Source organism: Macaca nemestrina, chromosome 12 (assembly GCF_043159975.1).
Source record: "Macaca nemestrina isolate mMacNem1 chromosome 12, mMacNem.hap1, whole genome shotgun sequence".
Classification (NCBI taxonomy): Eukaryota; Metazoa; Chordata; class Mammalia; order Primates; family Cercopithecidae; genus Macaca; species Macaca nemestrina.
The window spans coordinates 118,799,416-118,825,404 of record NC_092136.1 but is presented as its reverse complement, the minus strand read 5'-3'; the positions used below and the strand labels follow the sequence as shown (position 1 = coordinate 118,825,404).

The 25,989-nt window shown below is 47.7% G+C and overlaps 1 protein-coding gene across 2 annotated transcripts; it reads right to left on the bottom strand.

The window, feature by feature from the left end:
- Window positions 1-1,792: 1,792 nt before the first annotated feature.
- Window positions 1,793-12,756, bottom strand: LOC105476393 (forkhead box R1). Of its 2 annotated transcripts, XM_071075671.1 has the most exons (7): window positions 4,686-4,780; window positions 4,508-4,606; window positions 4,283-4,357; window positions 3,932-4,179; window positions 3,468-3,694; window positions 2,351-2,589; window positions 1,797-1,872 (listed from the first exon to the last, which is right to left on the bottom strand). In XM_071075671.1, exons 4-7 carry the CDS (start codon window positions 4,151-4,153, stop codon window positions 1,844-1,846), a joined length of 717 nt encoding a protein of 238 aa, XP_070931772.1. In that variant the 5' UTR covers window positions 4,154-4,179; window positions 4,283-4,357; window positions 4,508-4,606; window positions 4,686-4,780; the 3' UTR covers window positions 1,797-1,843. The 2 variants fall into 2 exon arrangements, with proteins under 2 accessions (XP_011730586.1, XP_070931772.1); XM_011732284.2 differs by lacking the exons at window positions 4,508-4,606; window positions 4,686-4,780 and adding an exon at window positions 12,073-12,756 and having other exon boundaries at window positions 1,793-1,872.
- Window positions 12,757-25,989: the final 13,233 nt, after the last annotated feature.

Below are 25,989 nucleotides of genomic sequence, written 5' to 3'. Positions count from 1 at the left end.
AGGAGAATCGCTTGAACCTGGGAGGCAGAAGTTGCAGTGAGCCGAGATTGCTCCATTGCACTCCAGCCGAGGCAACAGAGTGAGACTCCATCTCAAAAAACAAAAACAAAGCAAAAAAACCCTGATGTTAACAAGAATGTGCACAGTGATAAGGCTGTATACAAAGTGCAGATGAGGTGGACAAATTGAGGCGAAATCAGATGAAAGCAGAGCTTGCGACTCAGGACCCTCTCCTTCCTGGGAGCTGAATAGATTAGGGTGGTAGGAAAGAGGCTCTGGCTGCAGGAGAGCTCTGGGTGGGCCCAGAGCAACTGACCTGACCTGGTCTCCCTTACCCACTCCTTTAGTGGCTATCACTTAGAAATCAGTATCCAGGTCGGGTGCGGTGGCTCACGCTTGTGATCCCAGCACTTTAGGAGGCTGAGACAGGTGGATCACCTGAGGTCAGGAGTTTGAGACCAGCCTGAACAATACAGTGAAACCCCATCTCTACTAAAAATACAAAAAAATTAGCCAGATGTGGTGGTGGATGCCTGTAATCCCAGCTACTCGGGAGGCTGAGGCAGGAGAATGGCTTGAACTCGGGAGTTGGAGGTTGCAGCGAGCAGAGATCGCACCATTGCACTCTAGCCTGGGCAACAAGAGCAAAACTCCATCTCAAAAAAAAAATTAGCCGGGTGTGGTGGTATGCACCTGTAGTCCCAGCTCCTTGGGAGGCTGAGGTGGGAGGATTGCCTGAGCCCAAGGAGTTCGAGGCTGTAGTCAGCTCACACCTGTAATCCAGCACTTTGGAAAGCTGAGCAATTGGACATCTACAAGCCAAAAATGAACGCTGACCATACAAAAATTAACTCAAGAGGCCAGGCGCGGTGGCTCACGCCTGTAATTCCAGCACTTTGGGAGGCCAAGGCAGGTGGATCATCTGAGGTCAGGAACTGGAGACCAGCCTGGCCAACATGGTGAAATCCTGTCTCTACTAAAAATACAAAAATTAGCTGGGCCTTGTGGTGCATGCCTGTAATCCCAGCTACTAGGGGAGCTGAGGCAGGAGGATCGCTTGAACCTGGGAGGTGGAGGTTGCAGTGAGCCAAGATTGTGCTATTGCACTCCAGCCTGATCAACAGTGCGAGACTCTATCTCAAAAAAAAAAAAAAAAAAAAAAAAACAAGTCACCTGCCGGGTGCAGTGGCTCACGCCTGTAATCCCAGCACTTTGGGAGGCCAAAGCAGGCGGATCACCTGAGGTCGGGAGTTCGAGATCAGCCTGACCAACATGGAGAAACCCCATCTCTACTAAAAAATACAAAAAATTAGCTGGGCGTAGTGGTTAAGGAGTATCAATTGAATGAATGTGTGGTGCTTACAGAATTGGCTGTTACAAACTGGCATCTCCCAGGATAATTTTTAAAGATGGAGTCTTGCTGTTGCCCAGGCTGGAGTGCAATGGTGTGATCATGACTGACTTCGGCCTTAACCTCCCGTGCTCAAGGGATCCTCCTGCCTCAGCCTCCCAAAGTGCTGGATTACATGTGAGCCACTACACCCAGCCAAGATTATCTTCATAATTCAGGAAAATGGAAATTGCTCCAAGATGCTTTAGAAGGCTGTGCATTTTCCTCCTTTGAGGAAAGAAAATTACGGACTCCTTTTGCTGCACAGCAGGCACCTGCCCCATTGCCTCAGGAGCATCTGTAAGCTGAAGGCGTCCCATCTCCAACGTTGGAGTTGATCTCCACCTCCACCCTTAACCCCATCCTTAGAGACCCCCACACCTCCATAGACACACACAGAAGGCTACTGATGGTAAATTTAATAAAGCATTAGCTGGCTCCTGCTTCTTGGGGTTAAAGATCAAAGAGGAAGGGCATCACATCTGTAAGAAAAGGAGAGAGTTCAGGAGTTTATGCTTTACAGTTGCTGTTTCCTAGGCCTGGGATGCTCTCTCATAGCAAGTGATCTGCTTCTTTCACTCAAGGCTCAAATGCTGCCTCTTCTCTGAAGCCTCCCTGCACTGCTCCAGGGAAAGTACAAGTACTCTTTGCACATAACCTCTATTAGTGTGCTTCTCATGTTGTGTGCTTACTATTGCCTAGGCTGCTGGGCTTGGTAAGGCCAGCTGCCCCTTAGTGTTTGCCCATGGATTCCTGGCACATCACGTCCCACATTGGTGGGGGAGGTCTCACCTCAGGCAGGCATCACCTGAAGGTCTCAGATCACTGCTAATCCCTGTTTCCTATAGAAGATGCCCCCCCGCCCCCCCACCACGGTGTGACCCAGGCTTCCACACTCAGTCTTGGGTCAGGATCCTCAGGTCTCCTCCCCTTGGGCCCACGCACGACAAGTCTTCACACCTGGCTGGCTCATGCACTGCTGGATACTTTCCAGCCGAGTGGAAGCCAAGGCGCGGGCCTCCTCCGCAAAGCGGCGGTGTCCCTCCTCGGTCAACTTCCAGAGGCAAGATCGAGGCCGTGTGCTGGCCCCACCCTGCATGCTGACAGGCACTTTCTCAAAGCTGTCTCGAAAACAGAGATTGTGACGGACAGTATTCTTCCAGCCTTCCGGGGCTGTCCGGAAAAAGGGGAAGTGTTTTCTGTGGACAGGGAGGAGAGGTAAGGAAAGGGATGTTATGTCTTGGGAATGCCCTTCTCTGGAGCATGTTCTACCCAGGGGCCAGGGGCTTCAGCCCCTCTACAGGGGGATAGTAGCAAGTTGGCCTGGAGTTGCTCTTTGCTGACTGAGCACGTGGCAAAGCATCCACATGGTGTGGGGCTCACCTGAACCCTCCCTCCCTCTGAGGGCCCAGGGCTTGGACCACAGCATGAACAAAGCAGAATCAGGCCAAGCATCTCCCATAAGAGGAATCTTGATCGAGGACGGAAACCACTTGAAAATGCCTATTCTGAGACATTAGGCACTTTTCCTAACACTGGGAAAGGGCCCAACAAACTCCCTCACACTCATGTGAGCAGGACTTTCTGAGCTAAATGGAAAACCCTTCTCAACTGGGTTCCCTGCGCCCCTGGGGGTGCAGGGAGCTGTGCCAGGCAGTCCAGTCCTAGCAGAAGCAGGTGGGAACTGTTGGGGAACCTGACTTTAGACTGGCTCATCTTCAGAGGATGGTGGAAAACTGTTACCTGACCCAAGTGAATTTATGTTTTAAAGGAGAACTATACCCAAAGAGCACTGAAAACTAGTTAAAAAGAAAAAAAAAAAGAAAAAGAAAAAAAGAACTAAAGTCATAAAAAGGTTGGAGGGTTCTTTAGATGTGAAAAGGGGTGGGAATGGATATGTTCCTGTACACATGTGGGCACAAATGCGCCTGGGAAAAGGGAACTGGGAACATACTCGTCCTCTCAGACCCAGATAGGGAAACCAGGTCAGCAACCCAGGGCCTGGGATGGATTGGAAGGCATCAGCCCAGGGCCCTGGCCCCCACTTCCCCCTCCTCACAGGGCCCCCGGCACATACCGAGTGAAACTGTAGATCTGTTGCACGTTGAGGCCACAGGGGGGACTGTTTCTTAATGCCAGGGCAATTAGGTGGAAGTAATTGAGAGGGGGCCGGGACCAGAGCCTCCCCGCCTGGCTGCTGGCTTGCCGAAGCCTCCGACTCTGGAGGGGGGCCCTTTTGTGAGGGGATGGGAGAGCCACAGAGGAGCTGTCTTCCTGGTCCTCAGCCTCCTCCTCTTCTGTGAGCTAGAGGAGCACAGAGTAGGAACTGGTCCTGACTCCTCAGCCTCTACTCCAGGGTGCAGTGGCAGGAAGGGGGGGTGGTCTAAGGCCACCATCTGGGCTTCTCCCCAACCCAAGCATGAAGGTAATTTCTGAACCCATTCGCCTTTTGCTATGGCTAAGAGAGCAGAATTGTGATGGCTCTTCCCCATGCCCCTCACCTACTGCCCAAGTCCGGCTCCCACCCCCAGAGATCCATACCTCCCAGGTGCTGGGGGAAAAGGCAAAGCGCTTCCGAGGGGGAGACCACTTGCTGGAGGACCGGGACAGTGATTCCACCCCTGTGGCTTCTGAGCAGCTGGCATCTTCCTCCTTCTGTGGTGGCTGAGACAAGGGAAGTGTGCTTGTCAGATCCTCCCTCTTCCTAGGTCCTGGGACCTCCAGTTTTCCAGGGGGATACACGATGTTGGGGTTTACCCACATCCAGAGGTTGGGTTCATAATCTGGACCTGTGCAGAACAAAAGGAGATTGTGTGCTGCAGCCCACTGGCTTTGGGTGCCCCTGGTCTCCAGCCCAGGTCACAGAAACAGGTCAGAGAACTCAATACTTACCATCCTTATCAGGGTTGGGTTTTTTCTCTAGGGGTAATTTTGGTGGCTTAACAATTCGGAGTTTATACCTGGCAACTGGCAAAAAGAAAGAGAGAGTCAAAACATCCTAGGATATCCCTTTGTGACCCTAGGATCCTAGGCATTAAGGCTTCTCTGGGAGAAGGTATTGTGGGCCCTGCCTGGGGAGTTAACATCACATTGTACTTCTACTGGTTTTCCCTTTACCTCTCTGACCTTCTCATTCCCCTCTGCATTCTTTTCTTCTCACTCTACATATACTGTCCCTGAATTGATCTCCTGCATGCCCGTGGCTTCAGTTAACATCTATAAAAAAAATGTAGAGCTCTCAAATCTTCACCTCTAGCCTAGCATTCTGTGCTAGCCCTTAAGGAGAACTACTTACTGGATATCTTTACTTGGGTAGCCCACAGGCACTTCAGACGGCTTCTAAAACTGAATTCCATCTTGTTGCTCTTCCTCCTGTATTCTTGTTTTTTTCTGAGATAGGGTCTTGCTGTGTTGCACAGGCTGGAGTGCAGTGGTGTGCTCAAGAGATTCTCCCACCTCAGCCTCCCAAGTAGCTGGAACTACAGGTGCATGCCACTACGCCCCATTAATTTTTGCAATTTTTTTTTTTTTCCAGATGGAGTCTTGCTCTGTCACCCAGGCTGGAGTGTAGTGGCGTGATCTTGGCTCACTGCAACCTCCGCCTCCCGGATTCAAGTGATTCTCCTGCCTCAGCCTCCCGAGTAGCTGAGATTACAGGTGCCTGCCACCACGCCCGGGTAATTTTTGTATTTTTAGTAGAGCTTTCACCATATTGGCCACGCTGGTGTCTAACTCCTGACCTCATGATCCACCAGCCTCAGCCTCTCAAAGTGCTGGGATTACAGGTATGAGCCACTGCGCCCGGCCTAATTTTTGTATTTTTTGTATAGATGAGGGTCTCACTATGTTGTTGCCTGGGCTGGTCTTGAACCCCTGGGCTCAAGCAATCCTCCTGTTCAGGCTCCCAAAATGGGATTACAGGCGTGAACCACCATGCCTAGCCTTCCTGTATTCTTTGTCTCAGCAAGTGGCACCACCATTAACTGATTGTTCAGGACAAAAACTATTTTTGCCCCCTCACTGTCACTATGAGTGTCATTATATTACAGATGAATCTAGGCTTTTGTTTGGGAAATGACATACTTATCGGAGAGCTTAATTAGAGAGGATGCCTATTAGGTTGCTAATATTCAACATAGTACTCAAAAAAGGAAAAAGTAGCAAAAGATATAAACATAGGGTTTTTTTTTTTTTTTTGAGACGCGGTCTTGCTTGGTTGCCCATGCTGGAGTGCAGTGGTGTGACATTGGCTCACTGCAATCTCCACCTCCCAGCTCAAGCAATCCTCCCATCTCAGCTCTGAAATAAATAAATAACTTTTTTTTTTTTTTTTTTTTTTTTTTTTTGAGGCGGAGTCTCGCTCTGTAGCCCGGGCTGGAGTGCAGTGGCCGGATCTCAGCTCACTGCAAGCTCCGCCTCCCAGGTTTACGCCATTCTCCTGCCTCAGCCTCCCGAGTAGCTGGGACTACAGGCGCCCGCCACCTCGCCCGGCTAGTTTTTTGTATTTTTTAGTAGAGACGGGGTTTCACGGTGTTCGCCAGGATGGTCTCGATATCCTGACCTCGTGATCCACCCGTCTCGGCCTCCCAAAGTGCTGGGATTACAGGCTTGAGCCACCGCGCCCGGCCTGAAATAAATAACTTAAAAGACTTGAACAAAGACTTATAATACATACTATTAAGATGCCAGTTACCCTAAAATGAATCTATAAGTTTTATGCACATATTATAGTACAAAAATTAAAGTTTGGCCAGGTGCGGTGGCTGATACCTGTAATCCCAGCACTTTGGGAGGCCAAGGCAGGTGGATTACTTGAGGTCAGGAGCTCGAGATCAGCCTGGCCAACATGGCGAAACCCTATCTCTACTAAAAGTACAAAAAATTAGCCGGGTGTGGTGGCGCTTACCTGTAGTTCCAGCTACTTGGGAGGCTGAGGCAGGAGAATCACTTGAACCTGGGAAGCAGAGTTTGTAGTGAGCTGAGATCATGCCACTGTACTCCAGCCTAGGTGACAGAGCAAGACTCTCTTAAAAAATGTTCAAACATAGTAAAAATCACCATAAGCAAAAAAAAAAAAAAGCAAACTTCAACCCAAATTTCTTTCTTTTTTTTTTTTTTTTTTGAGACAGAGTCTTGCTCTGTCACCCAGGCTGGAGTGCAGTGGCGCCATCTCAGCTCACTGAAAGCTCTACCTCCCGGGTTCACACCATTCTCCTGCCTCAGCCTCCCGAGTAGCTGGGACTACAGGCACCCGCCACCATGCCCAGCTAATTTTTTTTGTATTTTTGTAGAGACGAGGTTTCACCGTGTTAGCCAGTATGGTCTCGATCTCCTGACCTTGTGATCCGCCCGCCTTGGCCTCCCATAGTGCTGGGATTACAGGCATGAGCCACCGCGCCCGGCCTCAACCCAAATTTCTCAGTTCTCTAATATATACAGAGCTCCTACAAATCAATATGTAAAAGGTCAACACAAACTTACAAATGGGCAAATGATATGAATCAGCATTCACAAGGAGGGGATAACTGAATGGCTAACAAGATGATCAGTATTATTAATAAGAAAAACACTGTAAGATAATGAGATAATCAAATTGACTAGAGTTATAAAGATAATACCAAGTGTTGAGAAACATGCAAAGAAATAGAATCTCTTATTATACTGCAGTTCTGAGTATCAACTGGAGCAGCCCTTGTTAAGAGCAATGAGGCAGGACTACAATTTACCTTACTGTTTGCTCCTGGATGTATATTTTCAAGTTAATACAGGAACTTATATACTAATCAATCTCCATTGTTACTATCATCTACTGACCTCCTGTTTTAGCTCCTGACTTACTGTCACTCTCCAACACTACTCCTGCCTTAAATCTTGGTTGCTGGCCAGGTGTGGTGGCTCATGCCTATAATCCCAGCACTTTAAGAGGCTTAGGCAGGCGGATTGCTTGGGCCCAGGAGTTTGAAATCAGCCTGGGCAACATGGTGAAACCCCATCTCTACAAAAAATACAAAGATAATAGTCTAGCCGAGTGTGGTGGTGTAAGCCTGCAGTCCCAGCTACTCAGCAGGCTAAAGTGGGAGGATGGCTCGAGAGGGAAAGGGGAGGTTGCAGTGAGCCAAGCTCACGATACTGCACTCCAGCTTGGGCAACAAAGCCAGACCTTGTTTTGAAAACAAAAACATGATCTTTGCTGTTTATTGAACTCTTCTCCAGTGAGTCTGACTTCTACTCTACTGTAGACACTCCCTCAGTCATAACCTAAACTAACAACTGCAACCTCTCCATAACCTCATTTATGCACCACATAAAAATGCACCACCTTGTGTCTTTCTGGCTAACTCCCTCAACCCCAACTATGATCCCACTGAGATCACCAGTCCACTGAATTATGGTTTTGGCTCACTCGTTTGGCAGAGGTGGATTTAGTCAGGGTTGTGGTTTGGCCAACAAAGTGCTCCAAAGCCACAGACGATCCAGGGAACCTGCGTAATATTTGACCATGGGATTCAAGTTAGTTGAATAAGGGTAGACACATCAAGTGACTGAAACAGTGAAAAGGCAGGATCAATGGACTGCTGATCTCATTGCGACCCAAGGATAGCACCTCTGGATGTCTGTGTCTCGCTTTGGCACAGATCCCCCATGCTTTTTAAAGGACACTGTTCCACAAATCTTCCCCTCTCTGTCCTGTGTCACTGATTTTTTGTCTTTGTTGGGTCATTCTCATCAGCATGCAAACATGCCGTTAATTCTCCCATTTTAGGGACCAGGTGCAGTGGCTTATGCTTGTAATCCCAGCCTGCTTTAAAAAGCTGAGGCAGGAGGATTACTTGAGCCCAGGAGTTCAAGCCTGCTCAAGGTTGCAGTGAGCTGTGCTGGTGCCACTGCACTCCAGCCTGGGCACCAGATAAAGACCCTGTCTCTAAAAAAAAAAAGAGAAGAAAAGAAAGAAAAATAAAAAAAAAATACCATCTTATTTCCTGTTAAAGCATAACGCATTGCCTCTACTTCCCCTCCTTCCATTCTTAAACCCCCTTCAGTCAGGTTTTACATTCTACCACTTAGTAAAACCACTAGCCAGGGACCTCTGCTTAGTTAAGTCCAATCATCACTTACATTCCACTCATCCAACCACTCCCTCCTTGAAAGGCTTTTTCCACTTGGTTTCCAGGACACCACAGACCCCCTACTTTTGATTCTCAATGGTCTTTTTTGCTAGTTATCTCTCTTCTCTCCAATCTCTTTACAATGGACTGCCCCCAGGGCTCATTCTTGTTCCTCCTCTATTACTCCTTAAATTCCACCCATATACCAAAAGACCCAAAATTTACATCTGCAGTCCCCACCTCTCTCCAGAACTCTAGGCTCAGGTATCCAACCGCAGACTCAACACTTCTACTTGGATGTCTAAGGATCTCTCAGCTCAGCATATCCAGAATAGAATTCCTGATTTTCCTTCCTAAACCTGTATCCCACTTGCAGTACAAGGCAACTCCATCCTTCCACTAGGTCAAAACACTTTGAAAGGTTCATACTCAGTTGTCTGTCTTATACTCCATATCCAATCCATCAGCATAGCCAGCTGGTTCTCCCTGCTACTACCCTGGCCCAATCTACCATCATCTCTTGTCTGGATTACTACTGCAGCCTCCTAGTCTCTGTACATCCACAGTCTACCCTCAACACAACAGCTAGAGTGATCTTTTCAAATACAGATCATGCAGGACTAGCCACATAATTTGTAGGGTCCAGTAAAGAAAACATGAGGCTCCTCAATGAAAAATTATTAAAAATTTCAAGACAGTGATAGCAGTGTATTAAACCAAACACAGGCACCTAGGCAACTGCACGGGTCACACACTCATGAAGCAGACCCTGAGAGCAAGTCACTCCTCTGCTCAACTTGGGAAGTAGGAGGATTGCTTGAGTCCAGGAGTTCGAGACCAGCGTGGGCAACATAGGGAGATCCCCATCTCTACAAATACTAAAAAAGTTAGCCAGTGTGGTGGCCCGTGCCTGTGGTTGCAGCTACTTTGGGGACTGAGGCGGAAGCACTGCTTGAGCCTGGAGGTAATTGTGCCACCGCACTCCAGCCTAAGCAAGAGCAAGAGCCCATCTCAAACAAAACCTTAAAACCAACCCTCATCTGACTCAAAGTCAACCCTAAAGTCCTTAGAGGACAGGCATTCCTGCTCTCAACCACACCCTTGGGAGCTCTTTATTTACTGTCATTCAGCCTTACTGACCTCCTTACCACTTTCCCTTCAAGTACCCTCTAGGCTCACTCCTCCCCTCCTATCAACTCTTTGCTCAAATATTATGTTCCTAATTGAGTTCAACCCCACAATCTTATTTAAAACTGTAGCTGCTGCTGGACGTGGTGGCTCACACCTGTAATCCCAGCACTTTGGGAGGCCGAGGCAAGCAGATCACTTGAGGCCAGGAGTTTGAGACCAGCCTGGTCAACATGGTGAAACTCTGTCTCTACTAAAAATACAAAAATTAGGTGGGCATGGTGATGCATGCCTGTAATCCCAGCTACTGGTGAGGCTGAGGCACAAGAATTGCTTGAACCTGGGTGGCAGAGGGTACAGTGAGCTGAGATTGCGCTACTGTACTCCAGCCTGGGCGACAGAGTGAGACTCCATGTCAAAAAAAAAAAAAAAAAAAAAAAAAAAGGCCGGGTGCCGTGGCTCACACCTGTAATCCCAGCACTTTGGGAGGCTGAGACGGTGGATCACGGTCAGGAGTTCGAGACCAGCCTGGCCAACAGAGTGAAACCCCATCTCTACTAAAAATACAAAAATTAACCGGGCATGGGGGCACGTGCCTGTAGTCCCAGCTACTCAGGAGGCTGACGCAGGAGAATTCCTTGAACCCGGGAGGCAGAGGTTGTGGTGAACCGAGACTGCACCACTGAACTCCAGCCTGGGCAACAGGGCCAGGCGCCATCTCAAAAAACAAAAATAAACAAAAACAAACTGTAGCTGCTACCATACGCTTCCCCTATTCCTGAGTCTCCTCCTGTTCTTTCCCCATTGCAGATGATCACTTTATAGCATACTATATGGTCTACCCATTTATTATACTTATGTGGATTATCTATCTGCCCCCAGTAGAATGTAAGGTTCCTTGTCTGTTCTGTTCACTGTGTATCATGAGTTTCTAGAACAGTGCCAGGTCAGTTGGAGGTGCTCAATACATATTTCTTTTTTTTTTTTTTTTTGAGGCGGAGTCTTCACTCTGTCGCCCAGGCTGGAGTGCAGTGGCACCATCTCGGCTCACTGCAAGCTCCGCCTCCCGGGTTCGCGCCATTCTCCTGCCTCAGCCTCCCGAGTAGCTGGGACTACAGGCGCCCGCCACCGCGCCCGGCTCATTTTTTTTTGTATTTTAGTAGAGACGGGGTTTCACCGTGTTAGCCAGGATGGTCTCGATCTCCTGACCTCGTGATCCGCCCGCCTCGGCCTCCCAAAGTGCAGGGATTACAGGCGTGAGCCACTGCGCCCGGCCTCAATACATATTTCTTGAATGAAGAAACAAGAAAGAATGTTCATTACCATTAATTATGGTGGCAAAGAGTTGGAAGCAATCTAGGTGTAAAGAAAATTAAAATGTAAAAGGTGGGACACCCAGCAGATAGAATAGTAACAACAATCAGAAATAATGAACCAGGCCTGAATTTAGCAACGCAAAACAACAGCTCTCAAAAACAATGAGTGGAGAAAACAGACGTTAAATGGATTAGGGTTGGTTATGGGAGTAGCGGAGGTAATGGAAGGAGGGGTGGAGACTTAAGGGGCAAAAGGAAGAGTTAAGGCCGGGGGCGGTGGCTCAGGCCTGTAATCCCAGCACTTTTGGAAGGCCGACAAGAGCAACATGGTGAAACTCCGCCTCTGCTAAAAGTAAAAAAACTAACAGGGCGTGGTGGCGCACGCCTGCAATCCAGGCTACTCAGGAAGCTGAAGCGGGAGAATAGCTTAAATGCGGGAGGCGGAGGCTGCAGTGAGCTGACACTCTAGCCTGGGAGACAGAGCAAGACTCCGTCTCAAAAACAATAAATTTGGAGGAAAAAAAAAGTTAATCCAAGGGCCTTGCAGGCAAAAAGGTACCATGAATGTGGGGAGTAATTACCTCAACTCTCCACACTTGAGGTCCAAAGAAGAAAAAGAAAACCTAAAAGATCGCAATGGTCAACCAAGCATTTGGCAAGTACGGAGCACTTCTAGGTGTCAGACAATATGTTAAGAGGGAGAATACAGCCATGGATAAAACGATGAGTCCTGTTTTTTTAAGAGACGGAAAAGTAACTGAAATATACAGTATAGCAAATGGCGACCAGCGCCAAGACGAAGACCCAGAAGAGGCCTTGGAATGTTCTGGGAGCCTGGCGGGTGACGTAGAGTGGAAAGCCTCCGTTTTTAGGTAAGACCAGCTGCCCTCGGGGAGCTTCCAATTGAGTCAGAGTCAGGCGCGAACCGCCCCCGCCCCACCACTCCCGAGTGGAGTTCGCCAGTAGGGGTGGAGTGGGGGCTGCGGAGCTAAGCCCGGGGGGCTCGGCCCCCGCAAGCCTCCCCGGGAGGCGGGGGCGAAGGCTGGGGAGCCGCCCGGCCCCGGGGTCCCGCGAGCCCCTAGGCCACCCCGCCGCCACGCCCAGCCCCCACCTCACCCCACCCGCTACTCACGTTTCTGCTCGGCTAAGGAGAGGTGAGATGTGGTGAAGGCCAGAAAGAGCTCGTTCCCCATGTCCCAGTCCAGCAGTCCCGGGACCTGGCCATGGAGGCTGGCCCAGAAGTCGAGGTGCTGGAGCTTCACGTCCACCTTCGGGGCGGGCAGAGGCGCGGCGGCGCGGAGTGGGAGCGCGGCGGCTGAGGAGCGACCTTCACAGGCGCCTTCTCAAATGCGCCGGCTGCGATTGAGTTAGCTTGGCGGCAGCTCAGGTGTGGAGCGGTCCATTTGACGCCTTTAATCTCCTCAGGACGGCGCCGAGGAACGCTTAGGAAGACCCTCCTTGACCCTACCCTTACATGCTGGGGGTCGAGGACCTGGGGATCCGGAAGGGACCCCAGACCATCTTCCGCATCCTCGTTTGCCCAAGCCCCTTATTTCATTGAAAAGGCGCCATGGTCACGTGATCGTATTTATTTATTTTTATAGTTTTGCTTTAACATTGATCCTTTCTACCATAATTGTAGTTACTTTCTAAAAGTTATGAAAGGTTTATGGCTTATCCACGATCACATCTGTAGTAGGTGGTGGAGATGGAGTTAGATTGGATGGTGATTTGATGAAAAAATTTTTTGTTGTTTTTCGGCCGGACGCGGTGGTTCACGCCTGTAATCCAGCCCTTTGGGAGGCCGAGGTGGGCGGATCACCTGAGGTCAGAAGTTTGAGACCAGCCTGGCCAATGGTGAGACCCCGTTTCTACTAAAAATACAAAAATTAGCCGTGCGTGGTGGCTCAAGCCTGTAACCCAGCTACCAGGGAGGCTGACGCAGGAGAATCGCTTGAACCCAGGAGGTGGAGGTTGCAGTGAGCCGAGATGGTGCCAATGCACTCCAGCCTAGGGGACAATAAAATTAAAATAAAAATTTTGTTTTTAATGATTTCAGATTTGCAGAAAAATCCCAAGAATGCTATAAAAAATTCCTGTATACGTTTTCACCCAGATTCACCAATTACACCAATTATTAACATTTTATCACATTTATATTTTTATTTCCATATATACTACATATATATTATGTTTTGCTTAACAATTTGAGAGTAATTTGCAGACATCGTGTCCCTTTACCTATAAATATTTCTGTTATTTCCTAAAAACAAGGATATTGTTTTATCCAGAAAATCAGAAATCAGAAAATTTAAGATTGATTCAATGTTATATTTAATATATGGTTCTTATTCAAATTTTACCAATTGTCCCAACAATGTCATTTATATAAATTTTTTTTCTGGCCTAGAATCCCTTTCAGCACTATGCAATACACTCAATATCCGTGTCTGTTTACTCTCCATAAATCTGGAACAATTTCTTTTTTTTTTTTTAAGCCAAATTTAGCAATAGGGGCTTGTATACCAACTTTAGTGACACTAATGTTATTAATAATAAGTTCTGATAACCCACTACCATCAGACCAGCCATCTTTACTCTTTTTTTTTTTTTGAAATGGGATTTCACTTTGTCACCCAGGCTGGAGTGCAGTGGTGCAATCAGCTCACTCTAGCCTCGACTTCCCAGGCTCCAGCAATCCTCCCACCTCAGCCTCCCTGGTAGCTGAGACCACAGGTGTGCGACACCATGCCCAGCTAATTTCTGGTAGAGTCAGGGTTTGCCATGTTGCCCAGGCTGGGTCTCAAACTCCTGACCTCAAGTGATCCAACTGCCTCAGCCTCCCAAAGTGCTGTGATTACAGGCGTGAGCCACTGCACCTGGCCTCTCTGTCTTTATAATCTTCCATAACATTGACATTTTTGAAGAGCACTGGCCATTTATTTTGTAGAATTGGCCCTCTGTTTGGATTTGGCTAATGTCTCCTCTTAGAGTATGCATTTTTGGCAAGAATACCACAGAAGTGATGTGTCTTTTTTTTTTTTTTAACTTTTAGGTTCAAGTATACATGTGCAGGTTTGCTATATATGACTTATGTCACAGGGGTTTGTTATACAGATTATTTCATCACCTAGGTACTAAAGCTACTACCCAATAGTTATTTTTTTCTGCTCCTCTCCCTCCTCCCATCCTCCACCCTCAAGTAGGCCCCAGTGTCTGTGTGTTTCCCCTCTTTGTGTTCATGAGTTCTTATCATTTAGCTTCCACTTACAAGTGAGAACATATGGCATTTGGTTTTCTGTTCTTGCGTTAGTTTGCTAAGGATAATGGCCTCCAGCTTCATCCAGGTTTCCACAGAAGGCATGATCTCATTCTTTTTTATGGCTGCATAGTATTCCATGGTGTATATGTACTATTTCCTTCCCTCCCTCCCTCTCTCCCTCCCTTCCTTCCTTCCTTCCTTGCTTCCTTCCTTCCTTCCTTCTTTCCCTCCCTCCCTCCTTCCCTCTTTCTTTTCTCTTTTCCTTTCTTTTCTTGTTTCACTCTTGTTTTCCAGGCTGGAGTGCAATGGCGTGATCTCTGCTCCCGGGTTCAAGCAATTCTCCTGCCTCCACCTCCCTAGTAGCTGGGATTACAGGTGGCCCCAACCATTCCCAGCTAATTTTGTATTTTTATTTTTTGTATTTTAGTATTTTTAGTATATGGTTTCACCATGTTGGCCAGGCTGGTATCAAATTCCTGACCTCAAGTGATCTGCCCGCCTTGGCCTTCCAAAGTGCTGGGATTACAGGCGTGAGCCACTGTGCCTGGCCATGCATATGTCTTTATGGTAGAATGATTTATATTCCTTTGGGTATATACCCAAAAATGGGATTACTGGGTTGAATGGTAATTCTGTTTTAAGTTCTTTGAGAAATCACCAAACTGCATTCCACAATGGCTGAACTAATTTACATTCCCACCAGCAGTGTATGTAAGGCTTTCCTTTTGTCCACAACTTTGCCAGCATGTGTTATTTTCTGACTTTTTAATAATAGCCATTCTCGCTGGGCACATTGGCTCATGCCTGTAATCCCAACACTTTGGGAGGCCGAGGCAGGTGGATCACCTGAGGTCGGAAGTTCGAGACCAGCCTGGCCAACATGGTGAAACCCTGTCTCTACTAAAAATACAAAAATTAGCTGGGCGTGGTGGTGTGCATCTGTAATCCCAGCTAATCAAGAGACTGAGGCAGGAGAATCGCTTGAACCCGGGAGGCGGAGGTTGCAGTGAGCCGAGATCGTGCCACTGCACTCCAGCCTGGGTGACAGAGAAAGACTCCATCTCAAAAAAAAAAAAAAGTAGCCATTCTGACTGGTGTGAGATGGTATCTCATTGTGGTTTTGATCTGCGTTTTTCTAATGATTGCTGGTGATGAGCGTTTTTTCATGTATGTGTGTATCTTTGGAAAAGCATCTGTTGGCTGGTCACAGTGGCTCGTGCCTGTAATCCCAGCACTTTGGGAGGCTGAGGTGGGTGGATCGCTTGAGCTCAGGAGTTCAAGACCAACCTGAGCAACATGGCAAAACCCCATCTCTACAAAAGCTACAAAAATTAGCTGGGCATGGTTGTGTGCACCTGTAGTCCCAGCTACTCAGGAGGCTGAGGTGGGAGGATTACTTGAGCCTGGGAGGCGGAGGCTGCAGTAAGCTGAGATTGCACCACTGCACTCCAGCCTGGGTGACAGAGTGAGACCCTCATCTAAGAAAAAAAAAGGAAAAAAAAGAAAAGTGTTTTTGTCTTTTGTCCACTTTTTAATAGGCTTGTTTTTTTCCTTGTGAATTTGTTTAAAGTCCTTGTAGATTCTGGATATCAGACCTGTGTCAGATGTGTATTTTCTCCCATTCTTTAGGTTGACTGTTTACTCTATTGATGGTTTATTTTGCTGTGCAGAAGCTCTTAAATTGAATTAGATCCCATTTGTCAAATTTTGCCTTTTTGCAATTGCTTTTGGCAATTGCTTTTGGTGTCTTTGTCATGAAATGTTTGCCCAAGGTGGTATTGCCTAGGCTGTCTTCCAGGGTTTTTATAGTTTTGGGTTTTACATTTAAGTCTTTTTTTTTTCTTTTTCTTTTTCTTTTTTTTTTTTTTTTTAAGAGAGAGACAGGGTCTCACTATGTTACCAGGATGGTCTTGAATTACTGGGCTCAAGTGATCCTCCCACCTTGGCCTCCCAAAGTGCTGGGATTACAGGCATGAGGCACTGCACCCAGCCTCTCTGATTTCTTTGAGCAGTGCTTTGTAATTCTCATTGTAAAGATCTTTCACCTCCCAGGCTAGCTCTATTCCTAGATATTTTATTCTTTTTGTGGCGATTATGAATGGGATTGCATTCCTGATTTGGCTCTTGGCTTGGCTCTTGTTGGTGTATAGGAATGCTAGTGATTTTTGTAAACTGATTTTGTATCCTGAAACTTTGCTGAAGTTGTTTACCAGCTGAGGGAGCTTTTGGGCCAAAGAAGTGATGTTTCTTTCTTAGTGCATGGCATCAAGAAGCAGATGGTGTCAGTTTGTCTCATTATTAGTAATGTTTAACTTCAATCACTTGATTTAGTGGTATCAGATTTCTCTACTGTAAAGTTATCTTTTTTCCCTTTTGTAATTAGTAAGTAATTTGTGGGGAGATATTTTGAAATTATCTAAAATCCTATTCCTTATTAAACTTGGACTCACTAACATTCATTTATGATTCTTGACTGAATCATTAGTATGATGGTTGTAAAATGATAATTTTTCCAATCTATCATTCCTTCTCCATTTATTTAGTTAGCATTCTATTGCAAAGAAGAGCTTTTTCTCCTCCCGTATTTGTTAGAATGTACTTGACAGGCACAGTGGGTCACTCCTGTAATCTTAGCATTTTGGGAGGCGGAGTTGGGAGGATTTCTTAAGCACATGAGTTTTAGACCAGCCTGGGCAACATAACAAGACCCCATCTTGACAAAAAATTTAGAAATTAGCTGATCCTCAAGCCTGCAGTGGGCTGTTATCATGCCACTGCACTCCATACTAGGCAACAGAGCGAGACTCTGTGTCAAAAAGTAAAAAATAAGAATAGACTCAGTGGAATTTTTTTTTTTTTTTTTTTTTTGAGAAGGAGTTTTGCTTTTGTTGCCCAGGCTGAGGGCAATGACGCAATCTCGGCTTACTGCAACCTCCACCTCCCAGGTTTAAGCAATTCTTCTGCCTCAGCCTCCCAAGTAGCTGGGATTACAGGCATGTGCCACCACGCCTGGCTAATTTTTTTTTTTTCCATAGAGACGGGGTTTCACCATGTTGGTCAGGCTGGTCTCAAACTCCTGACCTCAAGTGATCCACCTGGCTCAGCCTCCCAAAGTGCTGGGATTACAGGCATGAGCCATTGCACCTGGCCTGACTCAATGGATTCTTATTTTGTTGAGTAATTGTAATTCATTACTGTTATTCTTTTAGTCCTAAAACTTGCCCAGGAGGTGAGGCATCCTCTGGTTCCTTGGTGTGGCATCCTGGGTTCCCTTAGCAGAGACCTTCCACCCTGTACTGTGTTGCCTGTTGCCTGTGTGCTAGACCAGAAATTTTGCATAGTATTTTAGGATTTGGTACATGGGAGACCCTCAATAGATGGTGATTTAACTAAAGTGAAATCAGCAATTTCCTCTCCCACTCCCCAGATGCTTGTGATTGGAAACAGCTTCTTTTTTGTTTTTTAAAATTTGTTTTATTTTGAGACAGTGATCTCCTTTCTTGCCTAGGCTGGTTTCAAACTCAAACTTGAGCCCGGCTGTTGGAGACCAGCCTGAGCAACATAGCAAGACCTCGTCTCTAATAATAATAATAAAAAAAGTTTGCCTGGGCACAGTGACTCACACCTGTAATCCCAGCACTTTGGGAAGTGGAGGTGGGCAGATCACTTGAGGCCAGGAGTTCAAGACCAGCCTGGCCAACATGGTGAAACTCCGTCTCTACTAAAAATATAAAAATTAGTTGGCCAGGCACAGTGGCTCACGCCTGTAATCCCAGCACTTTGGGAAGCCGAGGCGGGTGGATCACGAGGTCAGGAGTTCGAGACCAGCCTGGCAAAGATGGTGAAACCCCGTCTCTACTAAAAATACAAAAATTAGCCAGGCGCGGTGGCAGGCGCCTGTAATTCCAGCTACTTGGGAGGCTTAGGCAAGAGAATCGCTTGAACCCAGGAGGCGGAGGTTGCAGTGAGCTAAGATCGCACTACTGCACTCTAGCCTGGGCAACAGAGCAAGACTCCATCTCAAAAAAAAAAAAAAAAATTAGCTGGGTGTGGTGGCATGCATCTGTAGTCCGAACTACTTGGAAGGTTGATGCAGGCGAATCCCTTGAATTCAGGAGGTATAGGTTGCAATGAGCCGAGATCGCATCACTGCACTCCAGCCTGCACAACAGAGCGAGACTCTGTCTCAACAACAAAAAAGTTTGTTAGGAGTCTACCTTTAATTGCAATAACAATTTTTGTTGTTGTTGTTGTTTGAGGTAGAGTTCCACTCTGTCACGCAGGTTGGAATGCAGTGACGCAATCTTGGCTTACTGCAATCTCTACCTCCTGTATTCAAGCGATTCTCCTGCCTCAGCCTCCCGAGTAGCTGGGATCACAGGCACCCACCACCACAGCTGGCTAATTTGTGTATATGTGTGTGTGTGTGTGTGTGTGTGTGTGTGTGTGTATATATGTATGTTATGTATGTGTATATATATATATGCGCACACACACATATATATACACACATAAATATACACACGCACACACATATATATATATATATATATTTTTTTTTTTTTTTTTGAGACAGAGTCTCGCTCTGTCGCCCAGGCTGGAGTGCAGTGGCCGCATCTCAGCTCACTGCAAGCTCCGCCTCCCGGGTTCACGCCATTCTCCTGCCTCAGCCTCCCGAGTAGCTGGGACTACAGGCACCCGCCACCTCACCCGGCTAGTTTTTTGTATTTTTTTAGTAGAGACGGGGTTTCACCGTATTAGCCAGGCTGGTCTCGATCTCCTGACCTTGTGATCCGCCCGTCTCGGCCTCCCAAAGTGCTGGGATTACAGGCTTGAGCCACCGCGCCCGGCCATATATGTATTTTTTTTTGAGATGGAGTCTCTCTCCGTAGCCCAGGCTAGAGTGCAGTGGCGTGATCTCGGCTCACTGTAACCTCTGCCTCCTGGGTTTAAGTGATTCTTCTGCCTCAGACTCCCTAGTAGCTTGGATTACAGGTGCCCACCACTGCCATGCCCGGCTAATTTTTGTATTCTTATTTTTTATTTATTTTATTTTATTTATTTATTTTTTATTTTTTTAGATGGCGTTTCACTCTTGTTGCCCAGGCTGGAGTGCGGTGGCATGATCTCAGCTCACTGCAACCTCCGCCTCGTGGGTTCAAGCGATTCTCCTGCCTCAGTCTCCTGAGTAGCTGGGGTTGCAGGTGTGTGCTACCACACCCAGCTAATTTTTGTATTTTGGGTAGAGATGGGGTTTTACCATGTTGGCCAGGCTGGTATTGAACTCCTGACCTCTGGTGATCTGCCTGCCTTGGCCTCCCAAAGTGCTGAGATTATAGGTTTGAGCCACCGTGCCCAGCCTATTTTATTTATTTATTTATTTATTGTTATCGTTATTATTATTATTATTATTTTTTTTTTTTTTTGAGACAGAGTCTCGCTCTGTCACCCGGGCTGGAGTGCAGTGGCCGGATCTCAGCTCACTGCAAGCTCCGCCACCTGGGTTCACGCCATTCTCCTGCCTCAGCCTCCTGAGTAGCTGGGACTACAGGCGCCCGCCACCTCGCCCGGCTAATTTTTTTTTTGTAGTTTTTAGTAGAGACGGGGTTTCACCGTGTTAGCCAGGATGGTCTCGATCTCCTGACCTCGTGATCCGCCCATCTCGGCCTCCCAAAGTGCTGGGATTACAGGCTTGAGCCACCGCGCCCGGCCGTTATCGTTATTATTATTTTTGAGTTGGAGTCTCACTCTGTAGCCCAGATTGGAGTGCAATGCCGCACTCTTCGGCTTACTGCAACCTCTGCCACCCGAGTTCAAGCGATTCTACTGCCTCAGCCTCCCGAGTAGCTGGGATTACAGGTGCCCACCACCACTCCTGGCTAATTTTTCTATTTTTAGTAGAGACGGAGTTTCATCATGTTGGCCAGGCTGATCTTGACCTCGTGACCTCAAGTTATCTGCCCGCCTCGGACTCCCAAAATGCTAGGATTACAGGTGTTAGCCACTGTACCTGGCCGGTACTATACTGTTTATTTTCCCTTTTGCCATCAAAGTTGTTGTATTTTTAGTAGAGACGGAGTTTTACCATGTTGGCCAGGCTGTCTTGAATTCCTTACCTCAGGTGATCCACCTGCTTCAGCCTCCCAAAGTGCTGGGATTACAGGTGTGAGCTACCACACCTGGCCAACAATAATAATTTTAATGATAATTTTTCTACCCTAATTATACAAATATATGTCTGGTATGGGACCATGGCTCAAGCCTGTAATCTCAGCACTTTGGGAGGCGAAGGTAAGAGGATCTCCAGAGCAAGACCTTGTGTCTACTGTTTTATTTTATTTTTTTGAGACAGTCTTACTCTGTGACCCAGGCTACAGTGCAGTGGCATGATCATGGCTCACTGCAGCCTCAACCTCCAGGGCTCAAGCAATCCTCTCACCTCAGCCTCCTGAGTAGCTGGGACTACCTGAGCACCACCATGCCTGGCTAAATTTTGATTTATTTTTGTAAAGACTAGCTCTTACTATGCTGCCCAGGCTGCTCTCAAACTCCTGGACTCCTGCAGTCCTCCTACCTCTGCCTCCCAAAGTGCTAGGATTACAGGCATGAGCCGCCGCACATGAACCCTGTCTCTAAAGAAAATAAATAATGTGCACAGAACTTGAATTGACATTTATCCAAAGAAAATATACAAATAATCAATAAGCACATGAAGAGATGCGTACATCATTAGAGAAATGCAAATCAAAACCACAGTGAGATACAATTTCATACTTCATAGGAGGGCTTTATAAGATGGCTGTTAGAAAAAACAAACAGGCTAGGTACCGCGGCTCACACCTGTAATCCCAGCACTTTGGGAGGCCAACGCGGGTGGATCCCTTGAGGTTAGGAGTTCCAGACCAACCTGGCCAACATGGCAGAACTGTCTCTGCTGAAAGTACAAAAATTATCCGGGAGTTTTGGTGGACACCTGTGATCCCAGCTGAGGCAGGAGAATCACTTGAACCAGAGAGGCAGAGGTTGCAGCGAGCTGAGATCACGCCATTGCGCTCCAGCCTGGGTGACAAGAGTGAAACTCCGTCTCAAAAAAAAAAAAAACAAAAGAAAGAAAAAAAATTTAAACACAAGCAAAAGAAAACGGTTTGGCAGTCCCTCAAAAAATTATGCATAGGATTACCATATGATTCAGCAATTCTGTTTCTGATTCTATACCTAAAAGAACTGAAAGCAGAGACTTCTATACCTAAGAGAACTGACAGAAAGAAAGACAGAAAGCAATATTCGCATACCCATGTTCACAGCAACATTATTCACAATGGCCAACAGTCAAAGAGTGGAAACAATGCAAGTGTTCATCAACAGATGAACAGATAAACCAAATATGGGATATCTATATGATGGAATATTATTCAGCCATAGAAAGGAATAATGCTGCTAGGTGCAGTGGCTCACACCTCTAATCCCAGCACTTTGGGAGGCTGAGGTGTACGGATCACTTGAGGCCAGGGGTTCAGACCAGCTTAGACAACATGGCGAAACCCCATCTCTACTAAAAATACAAAAATTAACCAGGCATGGTGGTGCACACCTGTAATCCCAGCTACTCTGGAATCTAAGCCTTTTTTTTTGAGGCTCTGTCTAAAAAAAAAAAAAAAAAAAAAAAAAAAAAATTCTGATACATGCTAAGAACATGGATGAACCTTGAAGACATTATCCTTAGTGAAATAAGCCAGACACAACAGGATAAATTTTGTATAATTACTCTTATATGAGGTACTTACAGTGACCTAAATTCATAGTAAAATGGTAGTTTCCAGGGGCTGAAGGAGTTAGTAGTGGAGAGTTATTGTTTAATGGGTACAGAGTTTCTATTTGAGATGATGAAAAATTGGGGAATGGACAGTGGTGATAGTTGTACAATGTCAGTATACTTAATGCCACTGAAATGTCCACTTAAAACCAGTTAAACTAGTAGTACTTTTTTTTTTTTTTTTTTTTGAGACAGTCTTGCTCTGTTGCCCAGGCTGGAGTGCAGTGGCATAATCTCAGCTCAGTTCACTGCAACCTCCGCCTCCCGGGCTTAAGCGATTCTCGTGCCTAAGCCTCCCAAGTAGCTGGAACTACAGGCACACACCACCATGCCCAGCTAACTTTTTGTATTTTAGTAGAGATGGAGTTTCACCATGTTGCCCACGGTGGTCTCGAACTCCTGAGGTCAGGCAATCTGCCTGCCTCCCAAAGTGCTAGGATTACAGCTGTGAGCCACTGCATCTGGGCAAAGTAGTACATTTTATGTTATGTATATTTTACCACAATTTTAAATAATGTGTAGGTGGGCATGGTTGCTCACATTTATAATCCCAGTGATGGCATCATGCCAGCTGCAGCAGGGAACTACAGCTGGGGCTGCACACTCCATGGAGCCAGTGGGAGCCCTGCCCCTTCTGAGTTGGGACAGGAGCTCCCCGAGCCACTGCAGCCATGCAAACATAGCTGCAGACCCAGGCTTCCTGCTCTATCTAGCAGGCAGAAGCCCTGCCCAGGAGGCTACAGCCGCCCAAACCGCAGCTGTGGATCTTTGCCTTCCTGTGCTCTTGGGGGAGCCCAGCACAGGCAGGATCTGCCCTCCTGGGTGCAGCTGCAGACGTGGGCCTCCTGCTCCAGGAAGCAGGCAGGAGCCAGGGACAAGCAGTAGTCCTGCCCCTTCTGAGTTGGCAGGGTGGGAGCTCCTGGGTGCAGCTGCGGCCACCCTCCCAGGCACAGGACCCTGGCGTCTCTGTACCTTCAGGGGCCCTAGGAAGCACCCCCCCACCCTGATCCCCCATCCCTGCAGGCTTATGGGTGTCTGCTCCCACCGCCTGGCCTCTCTCTACTCCCAGCACCTGCTCCGATCTCAGAAAGGAGGGGAGTTGGGGCCAAGCCCAGGGGTCATGAATGGCAGTGGGAGGGGATGGGGCCCCCAGTAAGGCCCCACCCTCAGGCCAGGGAGGGCCTGAAGGCTGGGGGCTGGGTTGCCAGTCCCACTGACCGGAGTGGGGACTCATGGTGCCTCTTGTGGGCTTGCCCCTGGCTTCCTATGGACCTTTCTCCCCTCTGATGTCCATAAAAGCTCTGGGCTCAGCCAGAGCAGGGCAGAGGATGGCCAGAGGATGAAGAGGGCAGAGAGACGATGGGACCTGATGACCAGTTGCGGAAAGGAGTACCCTTTTTTCCAATAGCAGGAGACCATGGGACAACCAGTTGCAGAGGGTGTACCCTCTCTGCTGAGAGCTGTGGAGATGACCTGCTGGCAGAGAGGAGTTACCCTCTCTTCTGAGAGCTTCAGAGACCTGCAGAGATGTTGGAATGACTTGCCTGCAGAGAGAGCCACCCTCTCCAGGGCCTTCTCTCTGCTAGGAGCTGAACAGCCCTCCAAACTGTTCTAACTCTAAATAAAACTCTTCTGCCTGATGCAGTGGTTCACACCTGAATCCCAGCACTTTGGGTGGCCAAGGTGGGTGGAGCACCTGAGGTCGGGAGTTCGAGACTGGCCTGACCAACATGGAGAGAGACCAGCCTGACCAACATGGAGAAACCCTGTCTCTACTAAAAATACAAAATTCACCGGGCTTGGTGGCACATGCCTGTAATCCCAGCTACTTAGGAGGCTGAGGCAGGAGAATCTCTTGAACCTGGGAGGCAGAGGTTGTGGTGAGCCAAGATGGCGACATTGCACTGCAGCCTGGGCAACAAGAGCAAAACTGTCTCAAACAAACAAACAAACAAAAAACCCTCTTCTTCACCCTTCACTTGTCTGCATACTTCATTCTTCCTGGATGCAGGACAAGAACTCGGGCAAAGACATCATGGCCACAGAAGTTTCCAACCAGTAAAGTTGACACCCCAGAGATCCTGTTACACCAGTACTTTAAGAGGCTGAGGCGAGAGTGTCACTTGAGCCCAGGAGTTTGAGACCAGCCAAGGCAACATAGTGAGATGCCATCTCTACAAAAAATTTTAAAAGTTAGCTGGGTATGGTGGTACACACCTGTATCTCTAGCTATGCAGAGACCTGAGGCAGGAGGAACGCTTGAGCCCAGGATTTTGAGGCTGCAGTGAGCTAAAATTGAGACACTGCACTCCAGCCTGGATGTCAGAGTGACAGAGCAACACGGGGTTTCGCCTTGTTGCCTAGGCTGGTCTCCTGGTCTCAAGCAACCCTCCTGCCTCTGCCTCCCAAAGTACTAGGATTACAGGCATGAACCACCATGCCCGGCTTGCTTTCTTTGCCTGCCTGTCTGCCTGCCTTCCCTCCCTCCTTCCCTCCTTCACTCCTTCCTTTCTCTCTTTCTCTCTCTTTCTTTTCTTTCCTTTCTCTCTCTCTCTCTCCCCCTTTCCTTCCTCTTTCATGCACTTTCCCAGCTTTGTCCTTCTCTTCAGAGACTGGTTCATTCATTTGTGCATTTGTTTGTTCAGTTATTCAGCAAGCATTTATTGAGTACCTACTGTGTCCCAGGCACTGTGGAGCAAGGTCCTTGGGAGCAAAGCAACTGCTTACAGTCTGATGGGAGAGACAACCAAATAATCACACAAACACATGGTTATAAACCATAGTAATGCTGTGAAAGACAGAGAATGGAACCCAACCAAATAGCAGAAAATGTCAGAAAAGGCCTCCCTAGAGAATGAACAGTAAGCTAACTATGCAAACTGGAATGGAGGTGTGGCCGGGGCGGGGTGGGGAGTGCCAAGATCAGTGTGGGCATATGAAATAGTTGTGTAAAGGCCCTGAGGCAAGAGGGAGCCTGGGAAATTGGAGGGAACCTGTTAGCTGAGGAACAGTTGGATCAGGCCTGGCCTTGAAGGTCTTTACCCTAAGTACAATGCAAAGATCATTGATCCTTAAAAAGAATACATTATATACTTCAGAGGACAAAAGTGAAGGAAGGTGGCCACTCCTGCCCTTTTCCCTCAGTACTAGGCTGTTCCACTCTTGGCCCACTCCAACCAGGGTTCCTCTGCTTCCCCTCCAACCAGGGTTCCTTTTAGCCTGTTCTTCCCTCCCCATGACCCGATGTTCTCAGGTCTCAGCCTGGTGGCCTCGTCTTTGTCTTTTTATTTTTTGAGACAGGGTCTCACTCTGTCACCCTGGCTGGAGTGCAGTGGTGTGATCTGGGCTCACTGCAACCTCTGCCTCCCAGGTTCAAGTGATTCTCATGCCTCAGCCACTGGGATGAGAGTTGGGATGTGCACCTGCCAGAATACCTGGCTTTTTTTTTTCTTTTCTTTTTTTTTTCTTTTCTTTTTTTTTTTCTTTTTTTTTTGATATTGAGTAGAGACAGGGTTTCATCATGTTGGCCAGGCTGGTCTCCAACTCCTGGCTTCAAGTCATCCAACCGCCTTGGCCTCCCAAAGTGGTGGCATTACAGACATGAGCCACTGCACCTGGCCTGTCTTTTCCCAGACAGATCCTCTCCTCTTTTCCCCAGCACTTCCCTTGCTTGTCCTGCCCCCCGCCCCCACCCCCAGGCCTCCAGGCCTCAACATATGGCACCAGTCCCAGCTTCTGCCCTGACCCACACCCCTGGTTGGGTGGCCCACTGTGTGCTGTGGATGGTGTGGCCCACTGTGTGCTGTGGATGGACAGCCCTGGTGTGTCTCTGAGAACTCTGACTCCTGGGTTCTTATCTCATCTGACCCCTGCCTGCCTCACGGGAAAAGCAACTCCAGGCTGTGGGACAGGGAGGACACCGGGAGCACCTGCAGGTTTGAGCCAAGGTAAAGCCCACTAAAGGGAAACACACG

Coding starts and splice junctions, on each gene's coding strand:
- LOC105476393 (XM_011732284.2), bottom strand. CDS start 12,133: ATGGGGAACGAGCTCTTTCTGGCCTTCACCACATCTCACCTCTCCTTA. Junction 4,180..4,282: donor ACCCAACCCTGATAAGGATG/GTAAGTATTGAG, acceptor TGTTCTGCACAG/GTCCAGATTATGAACCCAAC. Junction 1,873..2,350: donor GCAGTGCATGAGCCAGCCAG/GTGTGAAGACTT, acceptor CTTTTCTTACAG/ATGTGATGCCCTTCCTCTTT.